General features: G+C 32.7%; 3 protein-coding genes across 3 annotated transcripts in view; 2 read left to right on the forward strand and 1 right to left on the reverse strand.

Moving 5' to 3' along the window:
• Positions 1-25,442, reverse strand: part of LOC107454041 (voltage-gated potassium channel subunit beta-2) — a 299,430-nt gene that overhangs the window by 248,101 nt on the left and 25,887 nt on the right. The gene's annotated exons all lie outside the window — the stretch shown is intronic.
• LOC147808694 (zinc finger BED domain-containing protein 5-like) lies at positions 20,608-20,952 on the forward strand. The gene has a single exon (XM_087162685.1). It carries the CDS (start codon positions 20,608-20,610, stop codon positions 20,950-20,952), a length of 345 nt encoding a protein of 114 aa, XP_087018811.1.
• Positions 21,187-22,014, forward strand: LOC147808695 (zinc finger BED domain-containing protein 5-like). Its single transcript, XM_087162686.1, has one exon. The coding sequence runs from the start codon at positions 21,187-21,189 to the stop codon at positions 22,012-22,014; it is 828 nt and encodes a 275-aa protein (XP_087018812.1).

Below are 25,442 nucleotides of genomic sequence, written 5' to 3' on the forward strand. Positions count from 1 at the left end.
CCCTTTATTTACTTCATGATTTTTCTGAATATACTATTCAACTATTCAAAAACTTTGTATTTTAAATCAATATGATCATATAGTAAATTGTTTGAAGAGCAGTAAATTTTTCTACGATCTAGAATGAAATAAATCATAATGACACATATTTCATGTTGTTGATCCAAATTCCACTGGTTTTATGTTTTAAAACTCAGATAGTTAATTTTCACACCCAGGAGGAATATATATCTGAGGCTGTAAATATTTGTTGGTTAATACGAAATCGTTAAATTATTTTGATTTATTTAAGAGTGTCGACCATTTTTCAATTTTCACTAGACCACATCAAGCCTGTTTTACGTTCATTCCACACAGAAAAAACTGGTCACAAGTCGCCAAATAATATAAAAATACACATTTGTAAGATTTTTGTAAGCTCGTCAAGAAGCATTTCTGTACCCAGATTTTAGAAAACCAGCTATACTTTTTTTTATTGCCGACGTGTTTTGCAGCTGATAGGGAAGAAAGTTTCTATCTTTAATCTAAAAACTCGATTTTCTCCATTCTATTTTCCCTTGGAGACCTCATAACGTAGGGAAAAAAATCAAAGAATAACTACCATTAATCTTGAGATGCGAAGAGTCAGCGAGAGCCAACTTCGTGAAAACTTACAAATTGAGTCGCCAAAATTGGAAATTTATGTCTTTACATAAAAGATGATTCAGTAATCTTCAAAATGTTGAGATGAGGTTTTTTTAAGGTATTTTTTTAGCACTCCGACTCTCAATCTACTCCTCCCTTCGGAAAGTCCCGTCGTAAAAGTGACGAGAAGTTAGAGATAATGAAAACTTTTAAAAAAAAATTTGAGGGGCGAAATTATTTCAGCATATCTTCGTATTTTGTATAAGATAGCTACCTCAAAATAGTATAATGTATTGAATTAAGAGAGAGAAATATGAAAGAGTTTTTGAATAAAGGCTTTAGCAAACTAACTTAACCCGTTACCTGCTTTGATGTTATGTTACGCGACATGGTATTTTGTGCACTTTGTTTTTGACACAATATTGCCCTCCTGCTTAGACCTTTTGTTTTTAACGTTTAACTTTGTTTTGTACAACCTTGACTGAATGCTAGTAAATAGTAAATATTGCCTGCATGCTTACAAGGAGAGATAGAAATTCAAATAGCATAAAAATAGGTAAGGGATAAAACATCGAGACTAGTAATAAACTGTTTACTAAATAGCTGTTTTTAAATAGCCTGAAATATTTTGCTGTATTCGTACTCGGTCATTAAAAATATACTACACCTGTCTCAGCTACCGTTCATAAAATTGCAGAATGTTATACAAATATCCCTCCAGGGAAAAGCAACACAGGAGCAGCGACATCAACATGAGCGAAGGATTTTTTAAAAAGCACATTTATGCTCTTAAGTGGACAATCTGAGATCTTAGAGCTTTACATAAGATTATTCAGAATCACTGTTTGTCTCTTTTTCATTTTTGTAAAAGACAACATAATTTTACACAATGCAATGCGCTCCAGTGGTGCAATCGGTAATGACGTCATTCACTGCGCTAATCGAGAGCTGGGTGTCGTGAGTTTGATTCTGGCAGCTGACTAAACAGCGGTCGTGTATACACAAGCAAGGTGCCAGCTAAAACTGTTATAGATAAAGGATGGTTTCGATGTGGAGGTTTGGAAAAATAGATACCAACACAGTCATATTGCCCCCACTATCTGAATGGGGTCAAGATTACTGGCATTCCTATGATTGTTAATCACCATGTCACCATGGTTGTTAAAAGGTAGGGCCATGAGTGAAGTGCTTGAATATGATTTGGTAATTTTTTTCACCCAGGCCAGGGTTAGTAAAAAAAAAAACATTTAAGCGAACAATGGAGAGGGCAGTCAGATCTCAGGACTTAAGTTGAGCTCTACTACCAACTCCGTTGAGTTCTACTACCAACACACGGCACCAGAAGTCCCATTGAGCATTCCTGGTATGAGTAGCAAAACACTAACAGCTCACCATAATCATCTGAGAAAGCTGATTTATTCTCAGAATCCTCCTAAAGAGCATAAAAATCAATTGAGAAATTGGCATTGCCAGGAAGAAGGTTGGTACACCATATTAAACCATTCCAAGAACCATTCGGTTAAGCCATTTTTGTACAATATCTTACTGCTAAGCAAATTAACTGATGATCTTTAACCCGCGCCATTACCATTTTGCTATCAATTTCGTCATACTCCGATATATATATTTACTTAAGACTTTACGCTGTTTGGCTCATGGTTTATTAATAATTCACAAAAATGCGTTTATTTCTAAACATTTTTGGGTAGGTGTATTTAAACAAAATACTATAATGCAATTAAGTCATGATGCATTTCAATGAAATTTAGTTTTTTAACTTATAAAGATAAGAAGCCAAATATTTTCGTTCATTTTTACTTCGGTACTAAAACATTGAGAGAAAAAAACTTAAAGAGAAGTATATTAACCATGAAATATCGGTAAATGTTTTAGCAACAAAATTTGACAAGAGAGTTTTTGAACAATTCAAATTATGAATTGTTTTTCGTTGGGGGGGGTCATGTTGAGGATAAGAATATATCCCTTTGATTAAGAAATATCACTTTTACGAAGTGAAATAAGCAAATACTCTACAAAATAATAGCGCTATTAGAAACAAAAACGAATACTTATTGCTGCTTTGAAATACAAAACTTAAAACAAAGCTATGAAAAAGTAAATTACCGAGAAATAATTAAAAACTCAAAATAAATTTCAATGATAAAAATTTGCATGAAGCCATTCTTGTAGCGTGCAAATTGCTAAATTAATTATTACGTCTTATTGAAAATTAAAAAATAGTTTCGGTTAAGACTTCATTGTAATAAGAGGGGCTTCCAAACTCTAAACAAAAGAGTAGTCGATGAAATAAAGAGAGCGTGATAACTGCTTTACAAGGGAAAATAGAGTTCAGTAAGTAAGCAATTATAGTTATTTGATACCAATCGACTGTTTGAAATGTAGAACAATCGTTGTTTAGGTAGTAACGTCTTAAAGATTAAATGTAGAACAGTAGAAACCTTAAATCTTTATTGCAAAAAGTGGAGATTGATTTCAATCCGTGCGAAAGAAAGCTTCGAAAAATTTGGTGTATAAAAATTCTTTAATTGTTGTTTCTAATGCCACTTGCCACAATATCGGTAAGCCTGCTAGGTGAAACCAAGTGAATTTAAAGCAAAGGGTTTGTTTCTTATCTTTCAGTGGCGCCATCTGTGGCCAAGAATCCAACTTCAGCCACACACACATGTCACAGCCCGTTTATAGGGTGGACTCATTCATTCCTCCACAGATCGTAATTTTGACCTGAACCAGAGAACGATCAATCTCTAATTCAGTAACCCTAAAGATATTGATTTGTGATGGGAGCATGGAGGATTTTGTGACCCGACAGATTTAACGTGCGCCACTCACTTTTTACTACACGAGGAGTTTTCTGTCAGCGGGAATTGAACTCACGACCTGTTGGACATGGGCCCAATGTCTTACTAACCAAGCTATTCCCGGCCTATTGTTTAATTAATGTATGATAGTGAGTTGGTTGAAGCTTGTTTTTTTTTGTTTGTTTATTAATTCCTATCAGAACTTTCTTATTTAACTAAGTAATGATACAAGAGGTGATCAAATGAAAAGGTGCGAAACAACACGGTGGGTACAAATGTACACTTTATTCAAAATATACACCATAGGCCTGTGCACAGCGATCCCACTGATGAACAAGCCTCAGGATTCCTTGTTCCCAGAATTCCTGTGGTCTTGACGAGACCCAGTCCTTCACAGCGTCCTTGAGTATGTCGTCCGAGTAGAAGAGCTTCCCTTTCAGGTGGAGCTTCCCTTTCATGGAAATCGCAGGGCAACTAGTCCGGATTGTAGGGCGGATGGTCCAACGTCTCCCACTTGAACTTGGCCAGTTCCATGTGTGTGAGACTGTCGACGTGTGGACGCGCTTTATCATGGAGCAGAACCACACTCTCCATGAGCAGCCCCGGTTTTTTGTTCTTTGATGGACCTGCGTAGGCGTCAGAGTGTCTCACAGTGCACATCGGACTTAATGGTTTTTCTGAGCTCGAGGAAATCGGATATCGCCTCGCTGCCCCTCAATCGTCGAATTTTGCAACGCGAACGCCATCCAGTCCTCATACGGACTGTCGCATCATTTGGACGCCGCTTTTCATAAGAGCCTCTGCTCTCTCCTGCTCATGCGGGCACCAGCGCATGCTCCGATCCCAGTCAGAGACTCCAATCGCATCCCGAGATGTCTCGCTACGTTCTCCCATAGCGGAATATGCAAATATTTAACTGTTACGTTTTTACGTCGTTTTGTACCTTTTCATTTGATCACCCCTTGTAATATAACAATTATTTAAGAGACCATTAATTCAATAGTTTAAATTAGCGTTTAAAGAAGTACTTGAAAGAAATTTGCAAAATTTATACTTATAGCTTCAATGACTTAGATCTTAATTTGGCTAAGTTTTATATTTTAGCTAACTTTTAGCTTTTTTGCTTAATTCAAAAACATAATTAAAAACTCTGACAAATTTTCTCGGAAGTTTCTTAAAATATTGCAATGTGATATAAACTCTACTAAATGCTATCTCAAGGATTCTACACAGAATAATGATAACAATCTTAACATACTTTATATCATATTCATTTTCCTTTTTAGAAAGAATATGAACTTTCAAAAAAATTTGTAATTTTTTTTAATACGTGTTTTCCATGATAGTGAAACTAAATGACAATAGTAAAAATTTAAAAATTATTCTGAAAAAGAAAAAAAAATACTTACTACTTATAAAATCAAATAATCTGAAATTATTGACTTAAATACTTTATAGGACAATTGCTTATAAAAAGTAAACTCAAATTTAACATTTTCAACTTTATTTTATAAAATAATTCAATAATTCCATCAAGAAATTAATAAAACATCCATAAATCCTCTTCAAAAACAAATTACTTCCTTTTAATCTTGTTTCCCTTTCAAAACTTAGCGTTGAAATAATATATCCAACCTTCATTCAATATAAATATAAACTAATTAACTGCATCATTTACAATCTTGGCTTTTTTTAATTAAAAAAAAAATCCCCCAAAGCTCGTAAACGGGCAATAATTAATTTCTTTACACCAGAGAGAAAACATCTTGTTTCGCTAATATTCTCATTCGCTGTATTAAATTGCACGCATTTCAGTACGAAAAAAAATTAATATTTCAAGGTAATATCTCATCTTCCGGAATTAAAAGCGGGGAAGGTAAAGGTTCAACCCTATTACTTAACCATTAGCGAAACCAGCTCAGTCAAATGACTTGTTCACTACAAATTAACCCGAGCCGCCAGCATGTGGTATTGATTTATAAATCAGTTCATGGAATTGTGCTTTGACTGCTAGAGCTTTAGGCTATAAATGCAGTTCCAGAATTTAACGTTCGATGTGTAATCAATGCATCGTCAGTTTAATAATATAAAAGAGGAACTTATTAGGAGCATAAAAGAGCTTAATTCAGGAATTTGATTTGTATTTTTTTATTTTTTGAATTTAAATAATTTTTTAATTAATTTGAATATTAATTCGAAGATAATTCAGTAATTAAGTAGCAAAATTCGCATCTGTAACATAGTTTGTACAGTACTGATAAAAGTTAACTAGTTAAAATTTAATTGCTCTCTATAAAAATTTGCAACTTCAGCTATCACTGTTTACATACTGTTAGCTTCGATATGAAATCAAAGCTTCATCGCTTTTAATAGTAAAAAGGAAGAATTTGTCAAATGCATAAAAAAGCTTCATTGATGAAGTTAATTTGTATTTTTTTCTAATTTAATGATCTTAAATCATTTTGAAATTAATTTGATGATGAATAATTTCACCATTTAGGCTTGTCATATGTGCAGACTTTAAAAATATCTAACTCAGTTCAAAAAATTAAAGCAGTTTTGATGAAAGTTTAAACAGAGTAAAAAAAAAGTTTATTTTTCATATTAGAAATTTGTTATTTTATAGATGACTTTATTTCTTTGAAATTATTTGCGCATTTTGTTTTTTTTTCTTCTTACTCTTCGGTGAATTTTAAAGTTTAATCAGTCAGTATAAAATTTTATTTAGAGAAAGACAAAACAAGACTTTTCGATCCAAACCTTCTCTAAAAATTTTGAGTAAGAGTAAAATCAATCAACTTCGTAAAATTAGAATTCATAATGTGTATATAGTAATACTCTAATTGCTTTTTCGAGTTTTACGAAACTAATTTTGCATAAGATTAAGGATTAAAAAAATAAACGAAACTTTGTGCAATGGTGCTTATTTTAAGGCTTAACTACTTGCCTGAAGGATGTATGTTTTAATAGTTTTTCTAACATAAAATAAAGTAAATCTTTATCATAAAACTTTCCCCCATTCTCTTTCTAAACCTTAAAAAAATATTTGGAGTTTAAATATTGTGTCATTTTAACCCTAAGGTTATAAAATTTCTTTTTTGTTTTGCTTAATCTATTTTTTTTAATAATAAGATTTAAGAGGAAAGTTTCGAAGTATTTTCAATATATTCCAATATTTTAACCGGTTTCATAATTATTCGAATAAATATTTTAAAAAGAAAAAAATGGTATATTAATTTTAAAACAGCTCAAGTGTTTTTTTAATTTTATGAAATTGTTTATTAAAAAAGCATATTTTGAATGAGAAGAGTACTTTGATTAACATAATGAAAATAAAGCAAATAAAACGCGAATAAATCACAATTGTTTTGTTTGTTTCTTATTTTCGTTCTCTAACTTTGATTTCTAGAAACAGTTACTGTTTATAAAATAAATTAATTTATTAAAATAACTTGCTGGTAAAATCATTACTTCGTTAAATAGTGTAAATTTCAAGCAGAGTTATTGCTCTCTGTCTCTATAGACAAATTTTGCATGCATATTTTTCAATAAGAAATAGATCTAATTCCTTTAGATAAATTAATATTTTTAAAATCAATGTCTATTAAAAACTATTTTATATTAAATTTAAAAGAACTACAATATTAAATAATGTGTAAGAAACAAGTTAAAGATTTAGAATTTCCCACATAGTATAAAGCATTATCGCCATTAAGTTATTTACTTACTTAAAAAAGATCTTTAGTATAGAATTACAAAAGTACATCATGATAGTAGGTCATAAGCATAGAAATTTGGAGTTTAAATAAAGGACGGCTCAAAAATTCTTATATTTATTTTTAATTTATTGCTACCTGCGTTGATCGAATAGAGAAAAAGTCTCATTTTTAATTAAGTGATCTGATTTAATAGAATAGTACGTAATTTTCAGAAATTAGTTCAAATAATATTACTATTTTGTAATCATTTTTAGTTAACTAAGTACGATACTACAAATGCCGCTGATATATTTTATAGTCCTGTTACAAATGACTTTAATTTGAAACTCAGTCCAAAGCACTCCTTCAATTACTTTCTTATAAATCCCTCTTTTTAAGAATGCTGTATTAGCACTTAATATATAATTTCTATTCATTTTATTGTGTATATCATAATCTTGATTCTTAACAGTAACAATCGCAATTCTAATCATATCTGCCAAAACTATTACCATGTATGAAAGCTACACAATAAAAAATTCCGAATTAAGTTACGGTATAAATTACAGCCACCTTAAGTGCATCATCTGTAAAATTAATTTTACCATAAAATTCATATTTATCAAAAAATATTACACCATGAATTTTAAAGAAATATTTTATTTAATTACAGTGATTCAGTCACTTTGCAGTTATTATTACTGTAAAAATTACGAAATTTCAGATTTTTTTTGTTCCGCAACATTACCGTAAAAAGTATCGGAGTGCCGGTAATATTTACCGTAATTTGATCTGGAATTTTTTACAGTATACTTCGGAAAAAAGGGAATAGTTGGGAGTCTAACAAATATTTAGATATAAGATTAAATTTTTTCTTTCCATTTATGCATAAAATAATAAAACACAATGAAAAAAATTCAGAGTCAAATTGCGGTAAAGAGTACCGGCATTTTGGGTGTACATCATCCGTAAAATTCATTTTGCCGTAAAATATTGTACCGTAATTTGTACAGTTATATTTATTTAGTTATAGCGATCAAATGATTTTACGTTTATTATTATCGTAAAAATTGCAGAATATCTGATTTTTTGCTCCGTAACATGTTCCGGTAAAAATGAATTTTACGTAAAAAGTACCGGCACTCGAGTCGGTACTTTCAACCGTAATTTCATTTCTTTTCTTTGCAATGTACTCAGCTGTAAACTAGACTTGCCTGTGAAACTTCTCTGAGATTTGTAAGCAACAATGCGTCATGCAAATAGGAAACTATGGATTTAAACCACTTTCACAGTGAAAAATACAGTATAAGAAGTTGCGAATTCATATATTTGGGATGAGAAATAAATTGTTGCTCTCTAGTAATAAAATTTTGAACTTGGAATAAAATGCAATATGCATCTAAATAAATTGATTAGTACAGACTACAACATGTATACTCCTTTATTTCACAATTTCCTAGACAGATATAAACTACCTTTTCTCAAATCGCCTTTGGAACGCATGATAAGCTGAGACAGGCTTCATTTTTCATTTTGAAATTCAGTCGAGTTGTTTGACTTTTTTTTTTCTATCTTGTAAATATTTTTTACCCAATTTTCAGGAGGAGAGGCAAAAATTCTTTTTTACTTATTTCTTAAAATGAGATTCCGCCATTTTTTTCTTCCATTTTCGCCTTTATTTTTCATTCTAAGAAAAGAACTGTATTTTAAACTTTCCCGTTAACCTCCTCAGGACAGAAGAAAGGGTTTAAACTGCGACCGTAGCCGTGGTGTCAGTGGACAGGTGAATTTATGATTTGTTCAATCCCGGAGGAAGAAAGAAAAAAAAGAAAAAAGAACTCTTTGGTTTCCGCTGAAGTCTAACTGATTGTGTTTTCCTTTTGATTGAATTTCCTCCTTGATTGACAGTCGCAGAATTCTTACAGATGTAAATGCGACTTGAAAAAAATTGCAGTTTTGGAAAACTTTCTTGGGGTGGATCGTTCAGCTAGATAGAACTCAATCCCCCTACTCCAGCCTTTGTAACAATCAGTAAGCTTGTAAAAAAATATATTTATAAAGTGTTAAAAATAACTTGTAGATAATTCTGGAAGCATTTATTTCTACTGCTATTTACTGAAAAAAAACAGTAAAATAAAATATTTCTATTTTTTGAGGAAATTTTTTTCCGTTACATTATTAATAAATACCATTTAATTACAATAACTGTTCATATTAGAATTAATGTTATAAAATACAGTTATATATACAATTTTATATGACATCAAGTATATTTATATTGATACTATTTATTTAAAATATACTTTTTATTAATAGTTGTATTCGTTTTATTGAATTTATTTTGAAATTACACTTGCTACAGTTATTAGAATGAATAAATAAATAATGAAACGTTCGTACCGTTTCAACACTAACTTTTCAGGGTATCTAGCTTTGATTATTTTTATTATCACAACATTTTAGAAAAAACTGTGATAGCAATGTTTAAAAAAATTTTCTTCTTTTTTTGAAAAATTACTCTAGTTTTTGCGTGATGAACTCTTATTTTGCACTAATGCCAAAGAGGTCTTTATGAAAAATGTGGTAGCAGGTTTGTATATAAATTAAAATGGAAATTTTCTATAGCTAGCTACAAATTTTGTAAAGAAGTGCAACAACTGGTCCCACAAATCCCACGATTTGGCACAGATTTATCTAGTCATGAAAGTATGCAAAAGCCAAGCATTTTGGATGACTCCCTCTATTTAACCAGTAATTATGAAAAGGAATTGGTTGAGAGAATATCCTTAATTTAATCAAACGTCATATTCAAACGGAAAAATTTAGAGATCTTGATTTGTTCAAAAAGTTGAGTTGCTGAGTTGAAAATCTCTGGACCTTTATGTTACTACCCATGGCTAGATAATATTTTCTAAATGTTTTTACATGGATTGCCTTTAAAAAAAATAATTTCATGAATCAATTTTTTATATCTTAGAGGCTGCAGCCTTGAATTAATTACAAATGACTTTAAAAAATACGAAGGCTAGTCGATACGAATCCCGTACCCGGCATGCACCAACAACAGTGCTAACGTAAAATATATAAGGGGTAGACAGATCATGGGTTTAGAGTCCTCCTGCCATCGGGCTAACTGTGCGAAGTTTTCGTGTTTTTAATCTCCATGTAACGCAATTGAGGGTTAGTTCCATCAAGAAGTCCTCTACGAATGCAAATTTCTCCCACTACTTGATCCAGGAGTTCCCTTGTCTTCTGGATTGAGTTCAAAATAACAATGATACGAAGTTGAACATTAGTAGTCGTAAACTCAAAATTGGATCGGTTATTTAATGACGTTGATAAAATATAATAAAATTATTGAAAATGTAAAATCAACATAAAATTAAAATAGTTTAGATGAATAAAAATACCAGTTCGAGTGCGCATGAACAGCCAATTTTTAAGGTAGCGGCGTACTTTGACGTCTCCGATCATGGTTTGCCATGGTTTCTCTATCCTTGCGAGATGCTTTTTCCTCCTCCACAAGTTTCTAACCGTTGTATTGAATATCCCATGTTGTACAGCTCAAAACGCTTTCAATACACATTTTTCAATTGAATTTTAATTTTTAATACATAGTAGTATTGTAAATAACAGATCAATGAGAAAAGTGATTTAAATGTGAAAAAAAATGAAGAATAAGAAAAAGCATGTTTCACGCGTTGTATTTTTCAAAAAAAAAAAAAAAAAAAAAAAAAAAAAAAAATTAAACTATTTTTTCCATTTATTTTTTTCTGTTTATTTACACTGTTAACAATTTCTCGAAGTAAATAGTTAAATAACAGTTATTTAACAGTTATTTCACCATATTCAAACAAAACAATCGAATAAGCTTAAATAAGATGGTATTCGAACTTATAACTAAGAGAAAAACCATTTATTAACTGCATTCACGTAATACGGTTAAAAATCCCGAATTTTATCGTACTAATTAGGATTGTTAACCAATGAAATCACTTAGTTCCTGGCAGCCGGGTACACATAATAGCCGAGGGGTCTAATCTGTTTATCTCATTACCAATTCATGAACGGGGTTCGAGACCCAACGTTGACATCATAATATTTCCTCCAATCCCTTCAACGCATGAAGAGTTCTCTGCTTCCTGCCCTCCGCAATTTATGTCTCTATACTATTAGAGTACTATAGTCTCATTTACACATAGATGGCAGCACCATACAGTTGCTTTACACAAAAAAGTCTAGTATTGCCCATTCCATAAGACAGGTGAAATTATCAGATAAATTAATTAAACCGCATTCCACTGTCCATTTAGCAAAACATAACTCAACCACTACCTAACTCCAATGCTCCTTACCTGACAAAAACCTAGCTCCAATGTCTATTTAAATTTCTTTTTTACGATTTTGGAAGCATGCTTTTTGTAAATGGTTAAAAAACGTGCAGTTTTTTTACTCAAAGTTTTTTGACCGTAATAGTTGAAAATGGTTTAAAAACTATGAAGGTAAATATGTTTTTTTAGTAAACTTTACTGTTAATTGAATGGATAGACCGCTGCCGGTTATTTTACAGTAATTTTAGAATGAAAATTCTAACTGTGTAGAGTAAAAGCAAAGTGTGTATCATTTTCCAGCGCTTCACTGATTTAATCGCAATTATAACAATTCTAGAAGTAAGACGGTAAATGGTCACGAATTTATTATATTAAATCCCCGATTAGACTAAACTATTGCGGCTATTTGCCTCAATGAATATAATAGTGAGAACGTGTCTAATCCTAAATTTGAGAATAGGTCGATAAAAGCACGTTTCCATTCCAAAGTTTAGCTGTTTTCTTCAACAAGATGGTGTATTTTCTTCACATGATCATCGTTTCGTTAAATTTTCGTCATGTGTAGCTTTCAGGTAAAAGAATAAAAAAAAAGTTAAAAAGTGTTCTTTCCCTGATTTTTTCTCACAAGTGTGTATAATCAAAATAAACCTTAGGGAAAAAATCAGGAAAAGTTCCCAGACAGAGACTTATTGCAACTGTTTGATCTGTTTTCCCGGAATAGTATATATAACTTGGTTAAGAAAAGGGATTTCGCCGAAGTCCCAGAATGAAATTTTCTAGATTCGCATGAGCTATACCGACAGAAAATATACCCCGAAAATAGTTATCTAGAATGTAGGGGGGCAGCAAATCTAGATAGAAATTCCGGATAAGAAAGGGGGATAAATTTTAAGAAAAAGAATTGCTCAGAGGGATATCTTGGTTTTAACTCGTATCCTTGTATTTTCTCTTGATCTAACACTTTGTGAACTGTATTTTCTTTTTCTATTTTGGTGTTTTCTGGCGTATATCCTTTTATATACGTGTTTCTTGAGATTCTTTTTTAGATTGTATCAAAATAAAAGTTAGGCATTTTTTTTTCATTCCACAATTGAATTTTTTTTTAACCATTGATAAAAATATTTCCAGAATGCAATGGAAAATTGTTAACTTTCATCATTGTTGCAAACGCAATTCGAATATACTTGTCGAGGCCTTAGAGCAGGGGTCTTGCACCTTTTGTACCCGACAGATACAAAACTATACTCTGGAAAAGAGACGTGTCGTACACCTGATAAATAATACAGCAACAAAATAGACACCTTTTCGAAAAGGTTTAATTAATGGAACAAAAAAAAGTGATTTAAGCGGAATGTAAACACTTTTGGAACGCAAGATAGAACACAAATTAAACGAAACGTAATTAAAATGGATTTCTCGAGGACTTAAGAGTATAACAAAAAGGGTTTAAACAATTATAAAATGAATAAGTAATAAGTAAATATATAATAAATAAGTATATAATAAATAAATATATAGGGAAGAGGGGGGCACTTGTAAACAGGGGGCACATGTGAACATGGTATGTTTTACCAATATGATTTGAAATGAAAAATCTTGAAAAATTGTCAATAGATGACAGTTCCAGTCCTACCTCTCTACCAAACTTTCAGAACAAAGAGCCATTTTGTTGTTCTATTCTGACAATTTCTTTATATCAGCTGATGTTGTATATACTTTTATCACTCGCTTCTTCAAGTGAAAACATAGTATAAATGAACTAATAAGCTAAAATTAACTATTGCAGACCATTATATGAACATTCAGGCAAATTTATGACAAGTATTATTTTTTTTTTTACCTGATTAAAAATTCTTTATTTTTCAAGTTAGGTTTAAGAAAGATGATGGGGCACTTGTGAACAAAACATCTGGGGCAGATAAGTAATAATAAGGGTAAATTAAAAATTTACTAATGGACTGGCAGAAAATGTTGACAATGATCTTAACAGTAGTGCCATCAGTACTTGTCTTATACCAGAATCAATCCCACCATTTCCAAGAGCCCAAGTAAGTAACTTAAAGAAACGAAAACGCGAAAAGGAAAAATCACGCACATTAACTGATACACCTGAGAAAGATAGAATTGCTAAAGCTAAAAATGAAAAGATAGAAAAAGTGAAAAAAAAAGCATGAAAGAGTATCAGAGAAGAAAGAAAAAGGCCCATTACAACTCCTGAGGAACATGAAGTTGCGAAAAACCCAATTGACGAAATTAACCCAATAAATTCACATAAACAAATAAACCCAATAAATTCACGTAGTAAGCTACAACCCCTTTAGTATAATGTGTTTCTATATTTGTTATATTAAATATTTTTTTCTTTTAAATATGATGATTGTTTTGTGTTTTTAATCTTGTTCATATGTACCCCAGGCATGTTCACATGTGCCCCCCCTACAGGGGCACATGTGAACAATTGAAGTCTTTTTTCTAAAATATCATGAAGTAAAGAAATATTTTATTAAAAAAATCTCAAAAAATTTCATTAGACAAGGAAAAGACTATTTAAGCACATGGACTTCTTTACTGTGAGAAATTGATGATATTTTTTGAAAAATGAAGAAATGAAAAAATTTGTTCACGTGTGCCCCCCTCTCCCCTAATAAATAAGGGAGAAAGAAATAATAAATGAAATATTAAAGGTTATAAAAAATGAAAGATTTTATTCGCAAGTAGAATATAGCATTGTCTATGTCTAATTAATATGCGTCTTTAGTTTTTTGCACCTGAGGACCACAAAACTACCTACCACTGGTAACATATAGGCTAAACAATGTAAGCAAAGAACGTTGTCAAAGGGATTTAATTTTAAGGTACTAAAAATATAAAAGTAAACAGTTCATTTAAACGTATGTTGCTGTTTTTTTGTATGGATTCTTACCTATTGATTTACCCAGTAAATTGATACAGTGTATCACTGAAGTCAAATATCACTGGCAGAGGCCAGTAAGTGGGTAGGTGACTATTTTCATCTGTCAGAGAAGGGACAAGAGAGTGTGCGGTATCGGTTTTCGTTAATTTTTCTTTAATTAACATTTGTTAATTAATAAAATTTCTTCTTTAAACTTTTCTACAGTATGGTGCAAGATTTCATGCGTAGCTCATCGAGCAGCCAAAGAGGAAGAGCTACCCCCTCTACAGAAGACAAAATTGTCATGGTGTGTCTTTAAATCATGCTCAGGCATTACTTCCCAGACTGTTGCCCAATGTCCATAATGCAGGGAGATGTAAGTGAAGTACTATTAGCACTAATGTATTGGTATAATGTTAAAATAATAAAATAGTTGAAACAGTTCATTTGATTCATTTTTGTTATTGTCTGAAAAGGTAAAATATGATAAAATTGACATACTGAAACATTATAAACAAAATATTACTTACGCGGAGAAAAAAATTCTGGTCAAAGAACCGTATTGTATGGTAATAACAATTTGGTAAAATAAGCCATAATTCTGGTATTAAGAACTAAAATATGCTCCATTCAAACTATTTCGTATTTTATCCGTTCATATGGTAACGGTTTAACGGACATTTCGATTTTTAAAATTATAATTCTTATTACCACACATTTATTATACCTTTCATTACACATATAGTTATAAATACAAAACTTAAAAGCAAATTTAACCAAATAAATGGTTTTTATGTCATGCTGTAAGGTATCATGGTAAATTTACATGGTATCATGGTAAAGTTATCTCAATAAGAGTAATCATTTAATAACGATCATTGCCCCACGTACTTGGAGGGAGGGGGTATCTTATTAGTTAATTTGTGCGTGCAGAACAGAATAATAAAAGTGCGCACAACAGAATTGTGTTGTATATCGTACCTTAATCAAAGTATTCATTTAAAAACGATCATAGCCCCACGTACTTGGGGGGAATCTAATTAATTAATTTGTTCGAAATTGGCACTATGTTATTCTAATGCTGAGATCATGACTTTACACGAAAATTTTTAGATTTGGAAAACGTGCAAGAAAAATAATATTTTTTGCTGTTTTTACGACTAATGCTTGATATAGAAATGAATTAGAACAATTTGACAAGAAACCGGTTACATGAATATTGTATTTTAAAGTCTTTTTTAAGGAAATAAAAAATAAAACAGATGCCGTTTTATCTATTTTCGTTAAAATATGGGTAATCACCATTTGATACATGGTACCATCAATGAAGGAAAAAAAATTGTCTGCAATTGTTTTTATACACTTCCCATCTTTAAGAAAACTTTTTTCGCCGGTAGATATTTGAATTGCAAATATTATTTGCGTCATTTTGCCAATGAGTTTGGGACCATATTCTTCGAATCAGAATTTATTTTGTTTTTTAAGTTTATTTTGTTTTTTATACTTCGGGAAATGAGTTGGGAAGACGTAAACTGCTGTTTGTAGAAAATGCAACACCATGAAAGAATCATCAGAATCAAATGAAATTTAATGCAGAAACGACTTGTACTGATACAAATAAATGATGAAATTTTCAAAACAAAAGAAACAAATTAAGCGTCCGAAATCAGTATTTGGTGCAGCCACCACGCGCTGCAATAAGTGCTGCTATACGACGTGGCATGGAGTCAAACAGATGTTGAATATCTGCTTGAGGAAGAGAATTCCGTATCGCTTGTATGCGCAACCAAAGTTCGTCTTTGGAAACTGCAGGACGCGGATCACGAGTGAGACGCCGACCAACCATATCCCACACGTGCTCAATAGGCGACATATCCGGCGAATAAGCAGGCCAAGGAAGAAGTTGCATGCGTTGTGCTGAACAGAAGTCTCTAACAGTCCGCGCAACATGTGGGCGTGCATTATCCTGCTGAAAGATAGCTCCAGGGATGCCTTGAAGGAAAGGAACGACTTCGGGCTGTAGCACTTCACGGACGTATCTGTTGCTATTGAGATTACCCTCAATTCGTATCAAATTGGATCGTCCATGATACGAAATCGCACCCCAGACCATAACTCCGGGTGTTCGACCACTATGTCGTTCAATAATACACTCAGGAAGGCAGCGTTGACCGGCATAACGTCTAACACGAACACGGCCATCATGGGTCCACAAACTGAAGCGTGATTCATCTGAAAAGACAACTTGGTGCCAATCAGCTCGCCAGTCTCTGTGCTCAAGAGCCCACTGCCGACGCAGCCGTCGATGATCCGCCGTGAGGGGAATCCTGTATAATGGCACCCTTGCACGCAATCCACGGCGCAGCAGACGACGACGAATTGACGAAGCCGACAATTGTACACCTGTAGCAGTAGACCAATGTGCTGCCAGCTGCCTGGAGGAAGCTGTGCGATCATTCACCGCCATGCGGAGCAGGTGTCGATCATCGCGCTCTGACGTCACCTTCTGTCGTCCAGTGCCTGTTTTTCGAGTTGTTCGGTGCTCGTCGGTCCACTGCTTCCAAACTCGCATCACTGTGGAACTGTTCCGCTGCATACGAGCTGCTATTGCGCGATAGGAAAATCCTCCTTCTCGAAGGCCGATTATCCTCCCTCGTTCAAACTCCGTAAGTTGCTTGAATTTCTTATTCTTCCGTCGTGGAGGCATACTCAGGTCTCACTAAACGTTTGCCACTAACAAATAATCATAGACTATTTTCAACGTCCCGCTACAGCACTTTATTTATACGCTTTCAGCATCAATTCAGAGGGCGCTGCGCGCGCCACGCACGCGGAATGGCTCTGAAACTTTATTAATTTGCATAATATCCTATAATTGACATTTGCTGCGAATTTCATTTGATTCTGATGATTCCTTCATGGTGTTGCATTTTCTACAAACAGCAGTTTATTTAAATATTATTCATTCATGCGCTTTATCTGTAACTGCGTATTGCGATGTCATGGATATGGATAATTTTAAACAAAGATAATAAATTTCTATGAAACTGTTAAAAACAATTGATACTCCTTATTAAAGGGAACTTTTTAAATAAAAAAAGTACACAATGCTTCTTGTGTTCCATTTTATATTTTCTTATGCACGTTTATAGCGATGAAAAATTTCCCATTTCACAGGAATTCAGTTTAGAAGATATAGAATCAAAAAAAAAAAGAAAGAAAGAGAAACAGAGAATTTGATGCACCGTTGTTCTTTCCTTATTTTATTTATTTATTTATTTTTTTCAAACTTTGTAAGATAACGTATCTAAGAAAAGTTTCAGATAGGGATAAGGTCAGTTCAAAGTTGTAAAAGTTTTACGAGTTGCACTCGCCATTTTTGTTATTTTATTACACTGGCGAGCAATAAAAGAAAATAGAAGATCGAATAACTAACATTATTTCGTTGTCATCCAACTGTGGAAAAAGGAAACTTGCTGGTCTCTCTACTTTCAATCTGAAAGCTGTTGTTGCAATTTTTGATCAATTCTTAATACATTCAACAATATTTTTCAGATTTCATGACTTATGAAAATGAATATTGCTTACGTACTCACGTAAGACTGCTTTCAGGAAGAAAAAAAAACATATAGTGAGACAAGTATTATTTATAGGGGAACTCTTACTGTTTGGGGGTTACTGTGGACATTTTGTACAAATTTGACAAAAATTATAATTAATATAATTTTAACACGGTGTTTTTTTTAACACAGTCTTTTTTTAAAGAATAATTTGAACGATTGCCTGCATTCTGTATTATATCTAGAAAAACAAAGCTGTTTAGTTTTTCCGTAATATTTTTTTTATTTAAAAAAAAGTTTGTTTTTGTCCACACTATAACCCCACTACGACGCCCGGTGGCTGAGCGGTAGCGCTTCGCGCTGTTGTGCCACAGGTCTCTGGTTCGATCCTCGGGCCGGGCAAGGTAGACTCAGCCTTTCATCCCTTCAGTGGGTCGATAAATGCATGCTTGGGGACTAAACACCGGAGGGTTCCGTGTCAGGCTGACCATCTGACCGGAACATATGCTCCTGCACCCCAGAGCCCAAGGTCAAGAACACTGAGATGGGCACAGTAGGACTTGGCCCTCTATGGGCTGTCGAGGCCGCTGAGTTTAGTTTAGTTTATAGCCCTACTACATAAGGTTAATGTGGGCAAGCTATGAGGCTAAGCCTGGTCGGTAGGGCGCTGGGCCCATATCCAAGTGGTCGTGGGTTCGATCCTCGCCGGCCGAAGACTCCCCGTGTAGTAAATGGTGACTGATGCACGTTAAATCTTTCGAGTCTCAAAGTCCTCCATGTTCCCACAACAAATCAATATCTCTGGGGGTGCTGATCCAGAAGTTTCCTTGTCTTCTGGATTGGTTCAAAATTACAAGGCTACGGAGTTGAACGTAAGTAGTCGTAAACCCATAAAATTGGGTCGGCTGTTCAACGACGGTTATAAAAAAAAAAGCTATGAGGCTATGGTGGACAAACTTAATAACTTGTTAAATATTTGCTTATTACAACTTCGAAGTATATATCTGAAGCCCAAATGAAAAATATTTTCAATCTAAGCCTTATTGGAGAATAAGTATTGTCATATTTTAATTAAAATACTAATTTATAATAGAAAGAGAATTTCACTATACATTTTCAGACATTTTGTTAGCAAATCAGTCCTTTTGAAAATCATTATTTAATATGGTTTATTCAAAAACACAGAATCAATTTTGTGTCGAATCAAATCCAATAACCGTAATTTCAAGTCAATGATAAAATGGTGCGAATAGAACAACACATGCAGTGCATGACTTATTAATATTTTGCTCATTGAATCGATGAGAACATCTCTCAAAAGAGAAGACGTCACCGCTCGCTAATACTTTGTTTTAGCTTAATGTATGGTAAAAATTATTCTCTAATTTATCAATATTGTATTCCATTCTTTTAATAAACTTGATAAAACGCCTTTTTTAAAATTTCTTAAAATCTTTAAACAACGAATGAATATAAAAGTTTCGTGCTGAATTTTTACTTGTTAATGCAGTGTGCTCCAAACTGTGGGGCGCGCCCCCTTAGGGGGCGCGAGACTGTTGCAGGGGGGGGGGCACGCAGCTGATTCCAAAATATCATTTTCGAATTCAAACCAAAAAAGTCGAATAGGTGTCAAAAAAATTAATCAGAAAAACGGTTATACGTAATCCACAATCCTCGCCGCGAATTTCTCGGGTATAAATGCTAAAAAATCCATCCATACTCTTGCTGGAACGAAAACATCTTGCTTTCCCGTTTGGAGCCGAGCGCGAGGAAACACTAGACAAGCACTCGTATCATCCCGGGTATTCTCGGGGTTACTCCCGCCAAACTTCAGTAAACAGAAGCAGGCAGCAGGCCCCGACAAGGCTTATGAGCCAAGGCCGTCGTTAATTCGACGACGTTAGCGCTCATTACATCTGGTGTGGAACTATCATCAATTGCGCGCGACTGCGGGGTTTTTCAAACTCGGACAACACGACTACACCTGGATGCGTGCGCCCAGACGAGAGCAGACACGCGGCATTTCGTTAAGAAACGTTGGTTAAACTCGACCGTTTCCACGCAGATTGTCTACAAACTCTACAAACTCGCTTTGGTACACTTCTAAATTAATATTGAGGTAAATTTCAAAACTGTTATAAAGTATTTTTATAACCCTTAATAATAACCCTTAATTTTTATAACCCTTAATAATAACCCTAAAATAATAACCCTTTTAGATGGATAAATACGTAACTGGGTTGAAAAGAAAATTGAATGAAGCAGAAGCAGACGGCAAAAGAAGAGGCAACGAAAATAGCGGAACATCTTCGCAAAATAGTAAACCTAAATGTAGAAAATATGATCCAATGTACTTATCATTTGGATTTACATGTAAAGTCATTAATGGCCAAGAACGACCAATGTGTTTGCTGTGTCTGAATACTTTGGCCTCAGATAGCATGAAACCAAATAAATTAAAACGGCATCTTGAAAATATACATGCAGATCACGTTGGCAAGACAATAGAATTTTTCCAAAGAAAATTGGAGAATTTAAATAAACAAAAAGAAATGTTTTCAAAGACCATGTCTGTTACACAAAAAGCATTGCTTGCGTCTTATAAGGTTTCTTATAGAATTGCTAAATGCAAAAAAACCCCATGTAATAGGAGAAACTTTAGTGCTACCTGCAGCTATTGACATGGTAGCTACGATGCTAGGTGAATCATATGCTGATCAACTTAAAATCATTCCACTTGTAGATAATACGGTGGGAAGACGAATATCCGATATATCTGAAGATCTTTGCGATCAATTAATAGAAAAAGTAAAACTATCTTCTTTCGCGTTGCAAGTAGATGAGGCTACAGATGTTCTTAAGGATGCACACTTGATTACATATGTAAGATATGTTGTGGAAACTGATGTTAGAGAAGACATGTTATTCTGTAAACCTATTGAAGGCAATACTACAGCAAGTGAAGTTTTTAATATGATTGATAAATTTTTCAATGAATATAACATTCTGTGGGAGAACTGTGTTTGACTATGCACAGATGGAGCTCCATCTATGGCAGGAAAAAACGCTGATCTACAGGCACTAGTTCGAAAGGTGGCTCCTCGGGCAAGTTGGACGCATTGCATGATTCATAGACAATCACTTGTTTCAAGAGATATGGGTGAAGATTTACTAACAGTATTTCAAGTTATTATAAGAGTTGTAAATTTTATAAAAAATAGCCCATTAAGAGGAAGGCTTTTCGCAAAATTGTGTTATGACATGGGTTCAGAATATACATCACTTCTATATTATTGTGAGGCACGTTGGCTTTCTCGTTCCAAAGTACTTCAAAGGGTGTTTGAGCTAAAAGAAGAGATCGCCATATTCCTTACTGATAATAATAGAGATGAAGCAAGCTTGTTTTATGACACGAAATTCCTTGTAAAACTTGCGTATTTAGTGGATATTTTTCAAAGACTCAGTACTTTAAATAAATCAATGCAAGGGCTTCAAATTCATGCTTTTGTCCAGAAAGACAAGGTTACTGCATTTATGAGAAAATTGGAACTGTGGATAATAAGTTTGAAAAATAATAACTTTGACATGTTTCCCACTTTTAAAATTACCTGTCTTGCAGATGAAATGGAAGAAAGTAAAGTTCTTATTAATAAACACTTGACCAGTTTAAGGGAGCAATTCTCGTTTTACTTTAAAGATCTTGACATGTCCAAATATGAATGGATTAGAAACTCGTTTGTGATTGAAAAATATGATGATTTTGGCCTTACGACAGCAGAGCAAGAAATGATAATTGACTTATCTAGTGACAGCACATTAAAGCAGATGTTTCAACACGAAAATAATATTGTCACGTTTTGGTTACGAGTAAAGGACGAGTTTCCTACTTTAACAAATAAAGCTTTAGAAATTTTATTGCCCTTTGTAACATCTTACTTATGTGAAACTGGGTTTTCTGCAGTAGCTGTCTTAAAGACAAAGTATCGATCTTGCTTAAAGATTGAAAAGGAACTGAGAACCGCGATATCTTCAATGATACCACGGTTTGACAAAATTTGTGCTGAAAAACAAACTCACCCATCACATTAAATTTTTATAATGTTGTATTAATGTTGAATTCTATTTTTTGTACTTTTGTAAGATTTGTTTTTATTACATTATATTATTATTTCTTAAAATAGATAATTATTTTTTATCTATTTTTATACATAATATTGTATATTATTTTGTAGCCCATTAAATAAATTACAATATCAGATGAGTGTTTATGAAATTGGATTGTTAGAAAAATTAAGGGGGGCACAAAAATTTTTTTTTCCAAAGAGGGGGGCGCAGGTACAAAAAGTTCGGAAAGCACTGTGTTAATGTGTCACTTGTCAATGTAGATACGTCCACACTAGCTATACCACCATACATCTACATAGCCCCAAGAAGACGTGTTTGTTTACACCTAATGCTGGTTAATTGGAATTATAAGCAGCAAAATTTATTATTAAGAACCGTATGATTTACATTATATTTTCATATTTTGTTAAAATTCTAAAAATAAAATGTGTTAATGAAAGAGTAAGTGAAAATTTAAAAATTACTTTTGCACATTGATAACTTTATTTTACAAATTTATAATAATTATCCACAATCTGATTATGCAACTGCACGTAAAGGTGTACATAAATGTTATCAATCCACGATATACCCCAGAAAAAATTTAACTCATAAATAAAGAAAGTTATTCAAAATATTCACTCTATCTCCATGTCTACACTCCCCCCCCCCTCTTCCCTACTCCCTGTTTCTTCATTGTTAAATATTTACTTTACAACAATTTAAAAGGCGTAAAAATTATTATTTTTCTTCTTTTGCAAATGTAACTATGTAGGATAATTTTCAAAAATATTTTCAAAAACTAGCGATAAAACAGCTAAAAGGTACTGGTGTTCATGCTGCATAACTATAAATTGCTTCATAACTATAAATTATGCTTTCATGACTATAAATTATTAAAACGCAAAATATAATATTTTCCCCTTATTTTGACATAAAATAGGTACAGAATAATGAAAACAGTATAAAAAAATATTTTTATTAAAAATTCTCTTTCAAGAGGTTACCAACTATCCCAATCGGTAAAATATCTAAGGAAAACCGAAAGAGAAAATACTATATAAGTGCTTTTAACAATAATTTCTATAACTTTGAAAAATAAAAATTTTTTTGATCTTTGAAGCTAGATATATACTTTATCTTAAATGGTTCGGCTGTCCACAACTCATAACAGGCCGAACGGGGTTCCAGTCCAGTATTGCGAGGTCACCACAATACTTCCTTCATTTCTTTAATCATAAAGAGTTTCCACTTCTTAATTGGTGACTCGGACAAATGGATTCAGTCATTTGTCACAATCACAACAGCTCTGCTTGACTTACAGAATAACAAACTCTAACATGTAGAGCAGTTTTGGTTATACAGTGCGCAATTTTCTTCTTCAAGGCTTGAAAGGTTATGGAGTTGTTAGCGTAAACCTTAAACTTTAAAAAAAAATTCCCCTGGTGTTATATCGTATGATCTGATCAACAAATTGCAAATTTCGCTCCCAAGGAAAGATTTAACAGTAACTCCGAACGCCATTTTTAATAGCCCTGAATTATCAGCTGTGCCACTGTCTCTTTTTTATTTCGTTGGCAGCATTTCAATGCATGGATGGAACGAAATTCATACCTTGCCCGAATTTTACGGCACTTTTTATAACAGAAAAAGAAAAAAAAATACATCTCCATACATCTATGGAAGGATGTTGAAATTTTCAATACACACTTAAAACTTAAATCTAATTACGAATTAATAAAATTAAATAAATAAAAAAATGGTGGTAATAAATCGAACAGAGATCTTATCAACAAGATTTTATGAAGTTTTTATTAAATATTTTAATTTATTGCTAGCTTTAGATTAAGCTACGCAAAAAATAAGAAACACATCATTCTAGGATGTTTTTTCAGAGAGAGTTTAATGCTTATCTTCCAGTATTTTTCAAACAGAATGCATCCAACATTCTTATTAAAGGACCATTTTTACTAAATACAATAATATTCGGGAAATATTTTCTTTATATTAAAACAATACTTTAAGAAATGTCCGATAATAAAATTTTTAACATCGATTATACAAATAAAATATCACCAAAAAAAATATAATCTGCGAATCTTTACAATCTATAACCAATGAAAGTTTCTTTAAGTTCATAAATAAATTAACAAACGATTTCGAAAGAGTAACAAAAAATAAATCGAGTTTCAAAAGAACTGAAAACATTCCATGAAACTTCTTTGTATAAAAAGAAACTAAAAAAAATTTATTCTCTGAAATCTAAAAAAATAAAAAAAACTTAAGGAAGCTTTAAAATGTCATAGTGAAGCTCACTCAAAAAATAAATTGTTCTTTTATTTGGGGAGTAAAAGAATACTTCAAACTTTTTTTTAAAACTTCAAAACTAGATTACTTTTTAGAAAAGCAAAGATTAAATTACCATTTCTAACAATATGTTTCGTATGCTTACAAATTGCTTGATAAAAAGTTCATTTATATTATTTTGGGAGAATTTTCTGGCCTTATATGCACGAGCATCGGAAAAGCACAGAAGTTTCTTTTTCATTTAAAAATAAATAAAATTGTATAAGGTTCTCATTACTTAGACACTGAAGTTGAAAAAAATTAAGTTCGTATTATCATGAATTCATCCTCACATAGTATTCAAAGTCGAAACGTTTAAAATTTGTGAGAGCTACCGAATGTAATTTCTACCGTTGTAATTGAATATAAGTTTATTGCTGTGTTTTTTACCGTCAATTTATGTCATCCGGGATTCTATAGAATATCGATTCATTCTATAGAATGTCAAATATCGTCCGTCAAAGTATGAAATGACTAATACTTTCGGAACCGATCTCGCACCTGATGCTATTCTGGTTCTCCGCATTCTTATGCATAATTAAAACATTCTACATCAAGAAACGCTTAAACATTATCATGCAATCAATTTAATACATATTGTCATGTTGTATTGCGACTTTTCAGTAATCTATGTCGTATAATGTTGGAAAAACACATTTCTAATCATAAACTATTTATCATGTCATAATCGGCAGTCAATATTTTCATGTATTTCACAAATTGCTTAAGCCTTCCGTAGAAAGACAAACGAAAAGATGAACCGGCGAGGTCTGAAACTATTACCGCTTCACACATAGCCAAAGTATTCCATTAATGAAAATCCTACATATCGCTCATGGGCTGCAATAGTGGCACCACTCAAAAAACATGCGTTTTGGACTAAGAATAGGTGTAAATATGAAAATACACATTCTTTTAGCAGCAATACTAGCACAACTCATAATTCAACTTGAAAGTAATCTGCGTTTAAGCAAATTAAAGCATTTCTTAAGCATTTTGCTTAGCAATGAAAACTTTAAACCCACTTATCTCAAAACCTTATTTTTTGAGTTGTACCGCTATTGCAG

This window comes from Parasteatoda tepidariorum, chromosome 5, assembly GCF_982258835.1.
Source record: "Parasteatoda tepidariorum strain Cologne lab strain chromosome 5, Ptep-v5.0, whole genome shotgun sequence".
Lineage (NCBI taxonomy): Eukaryota > Metazoa > Arthropoda > Arachnida > Araneae > Theridiidae > Parasteatoda > Parasteatoda tepidariorum.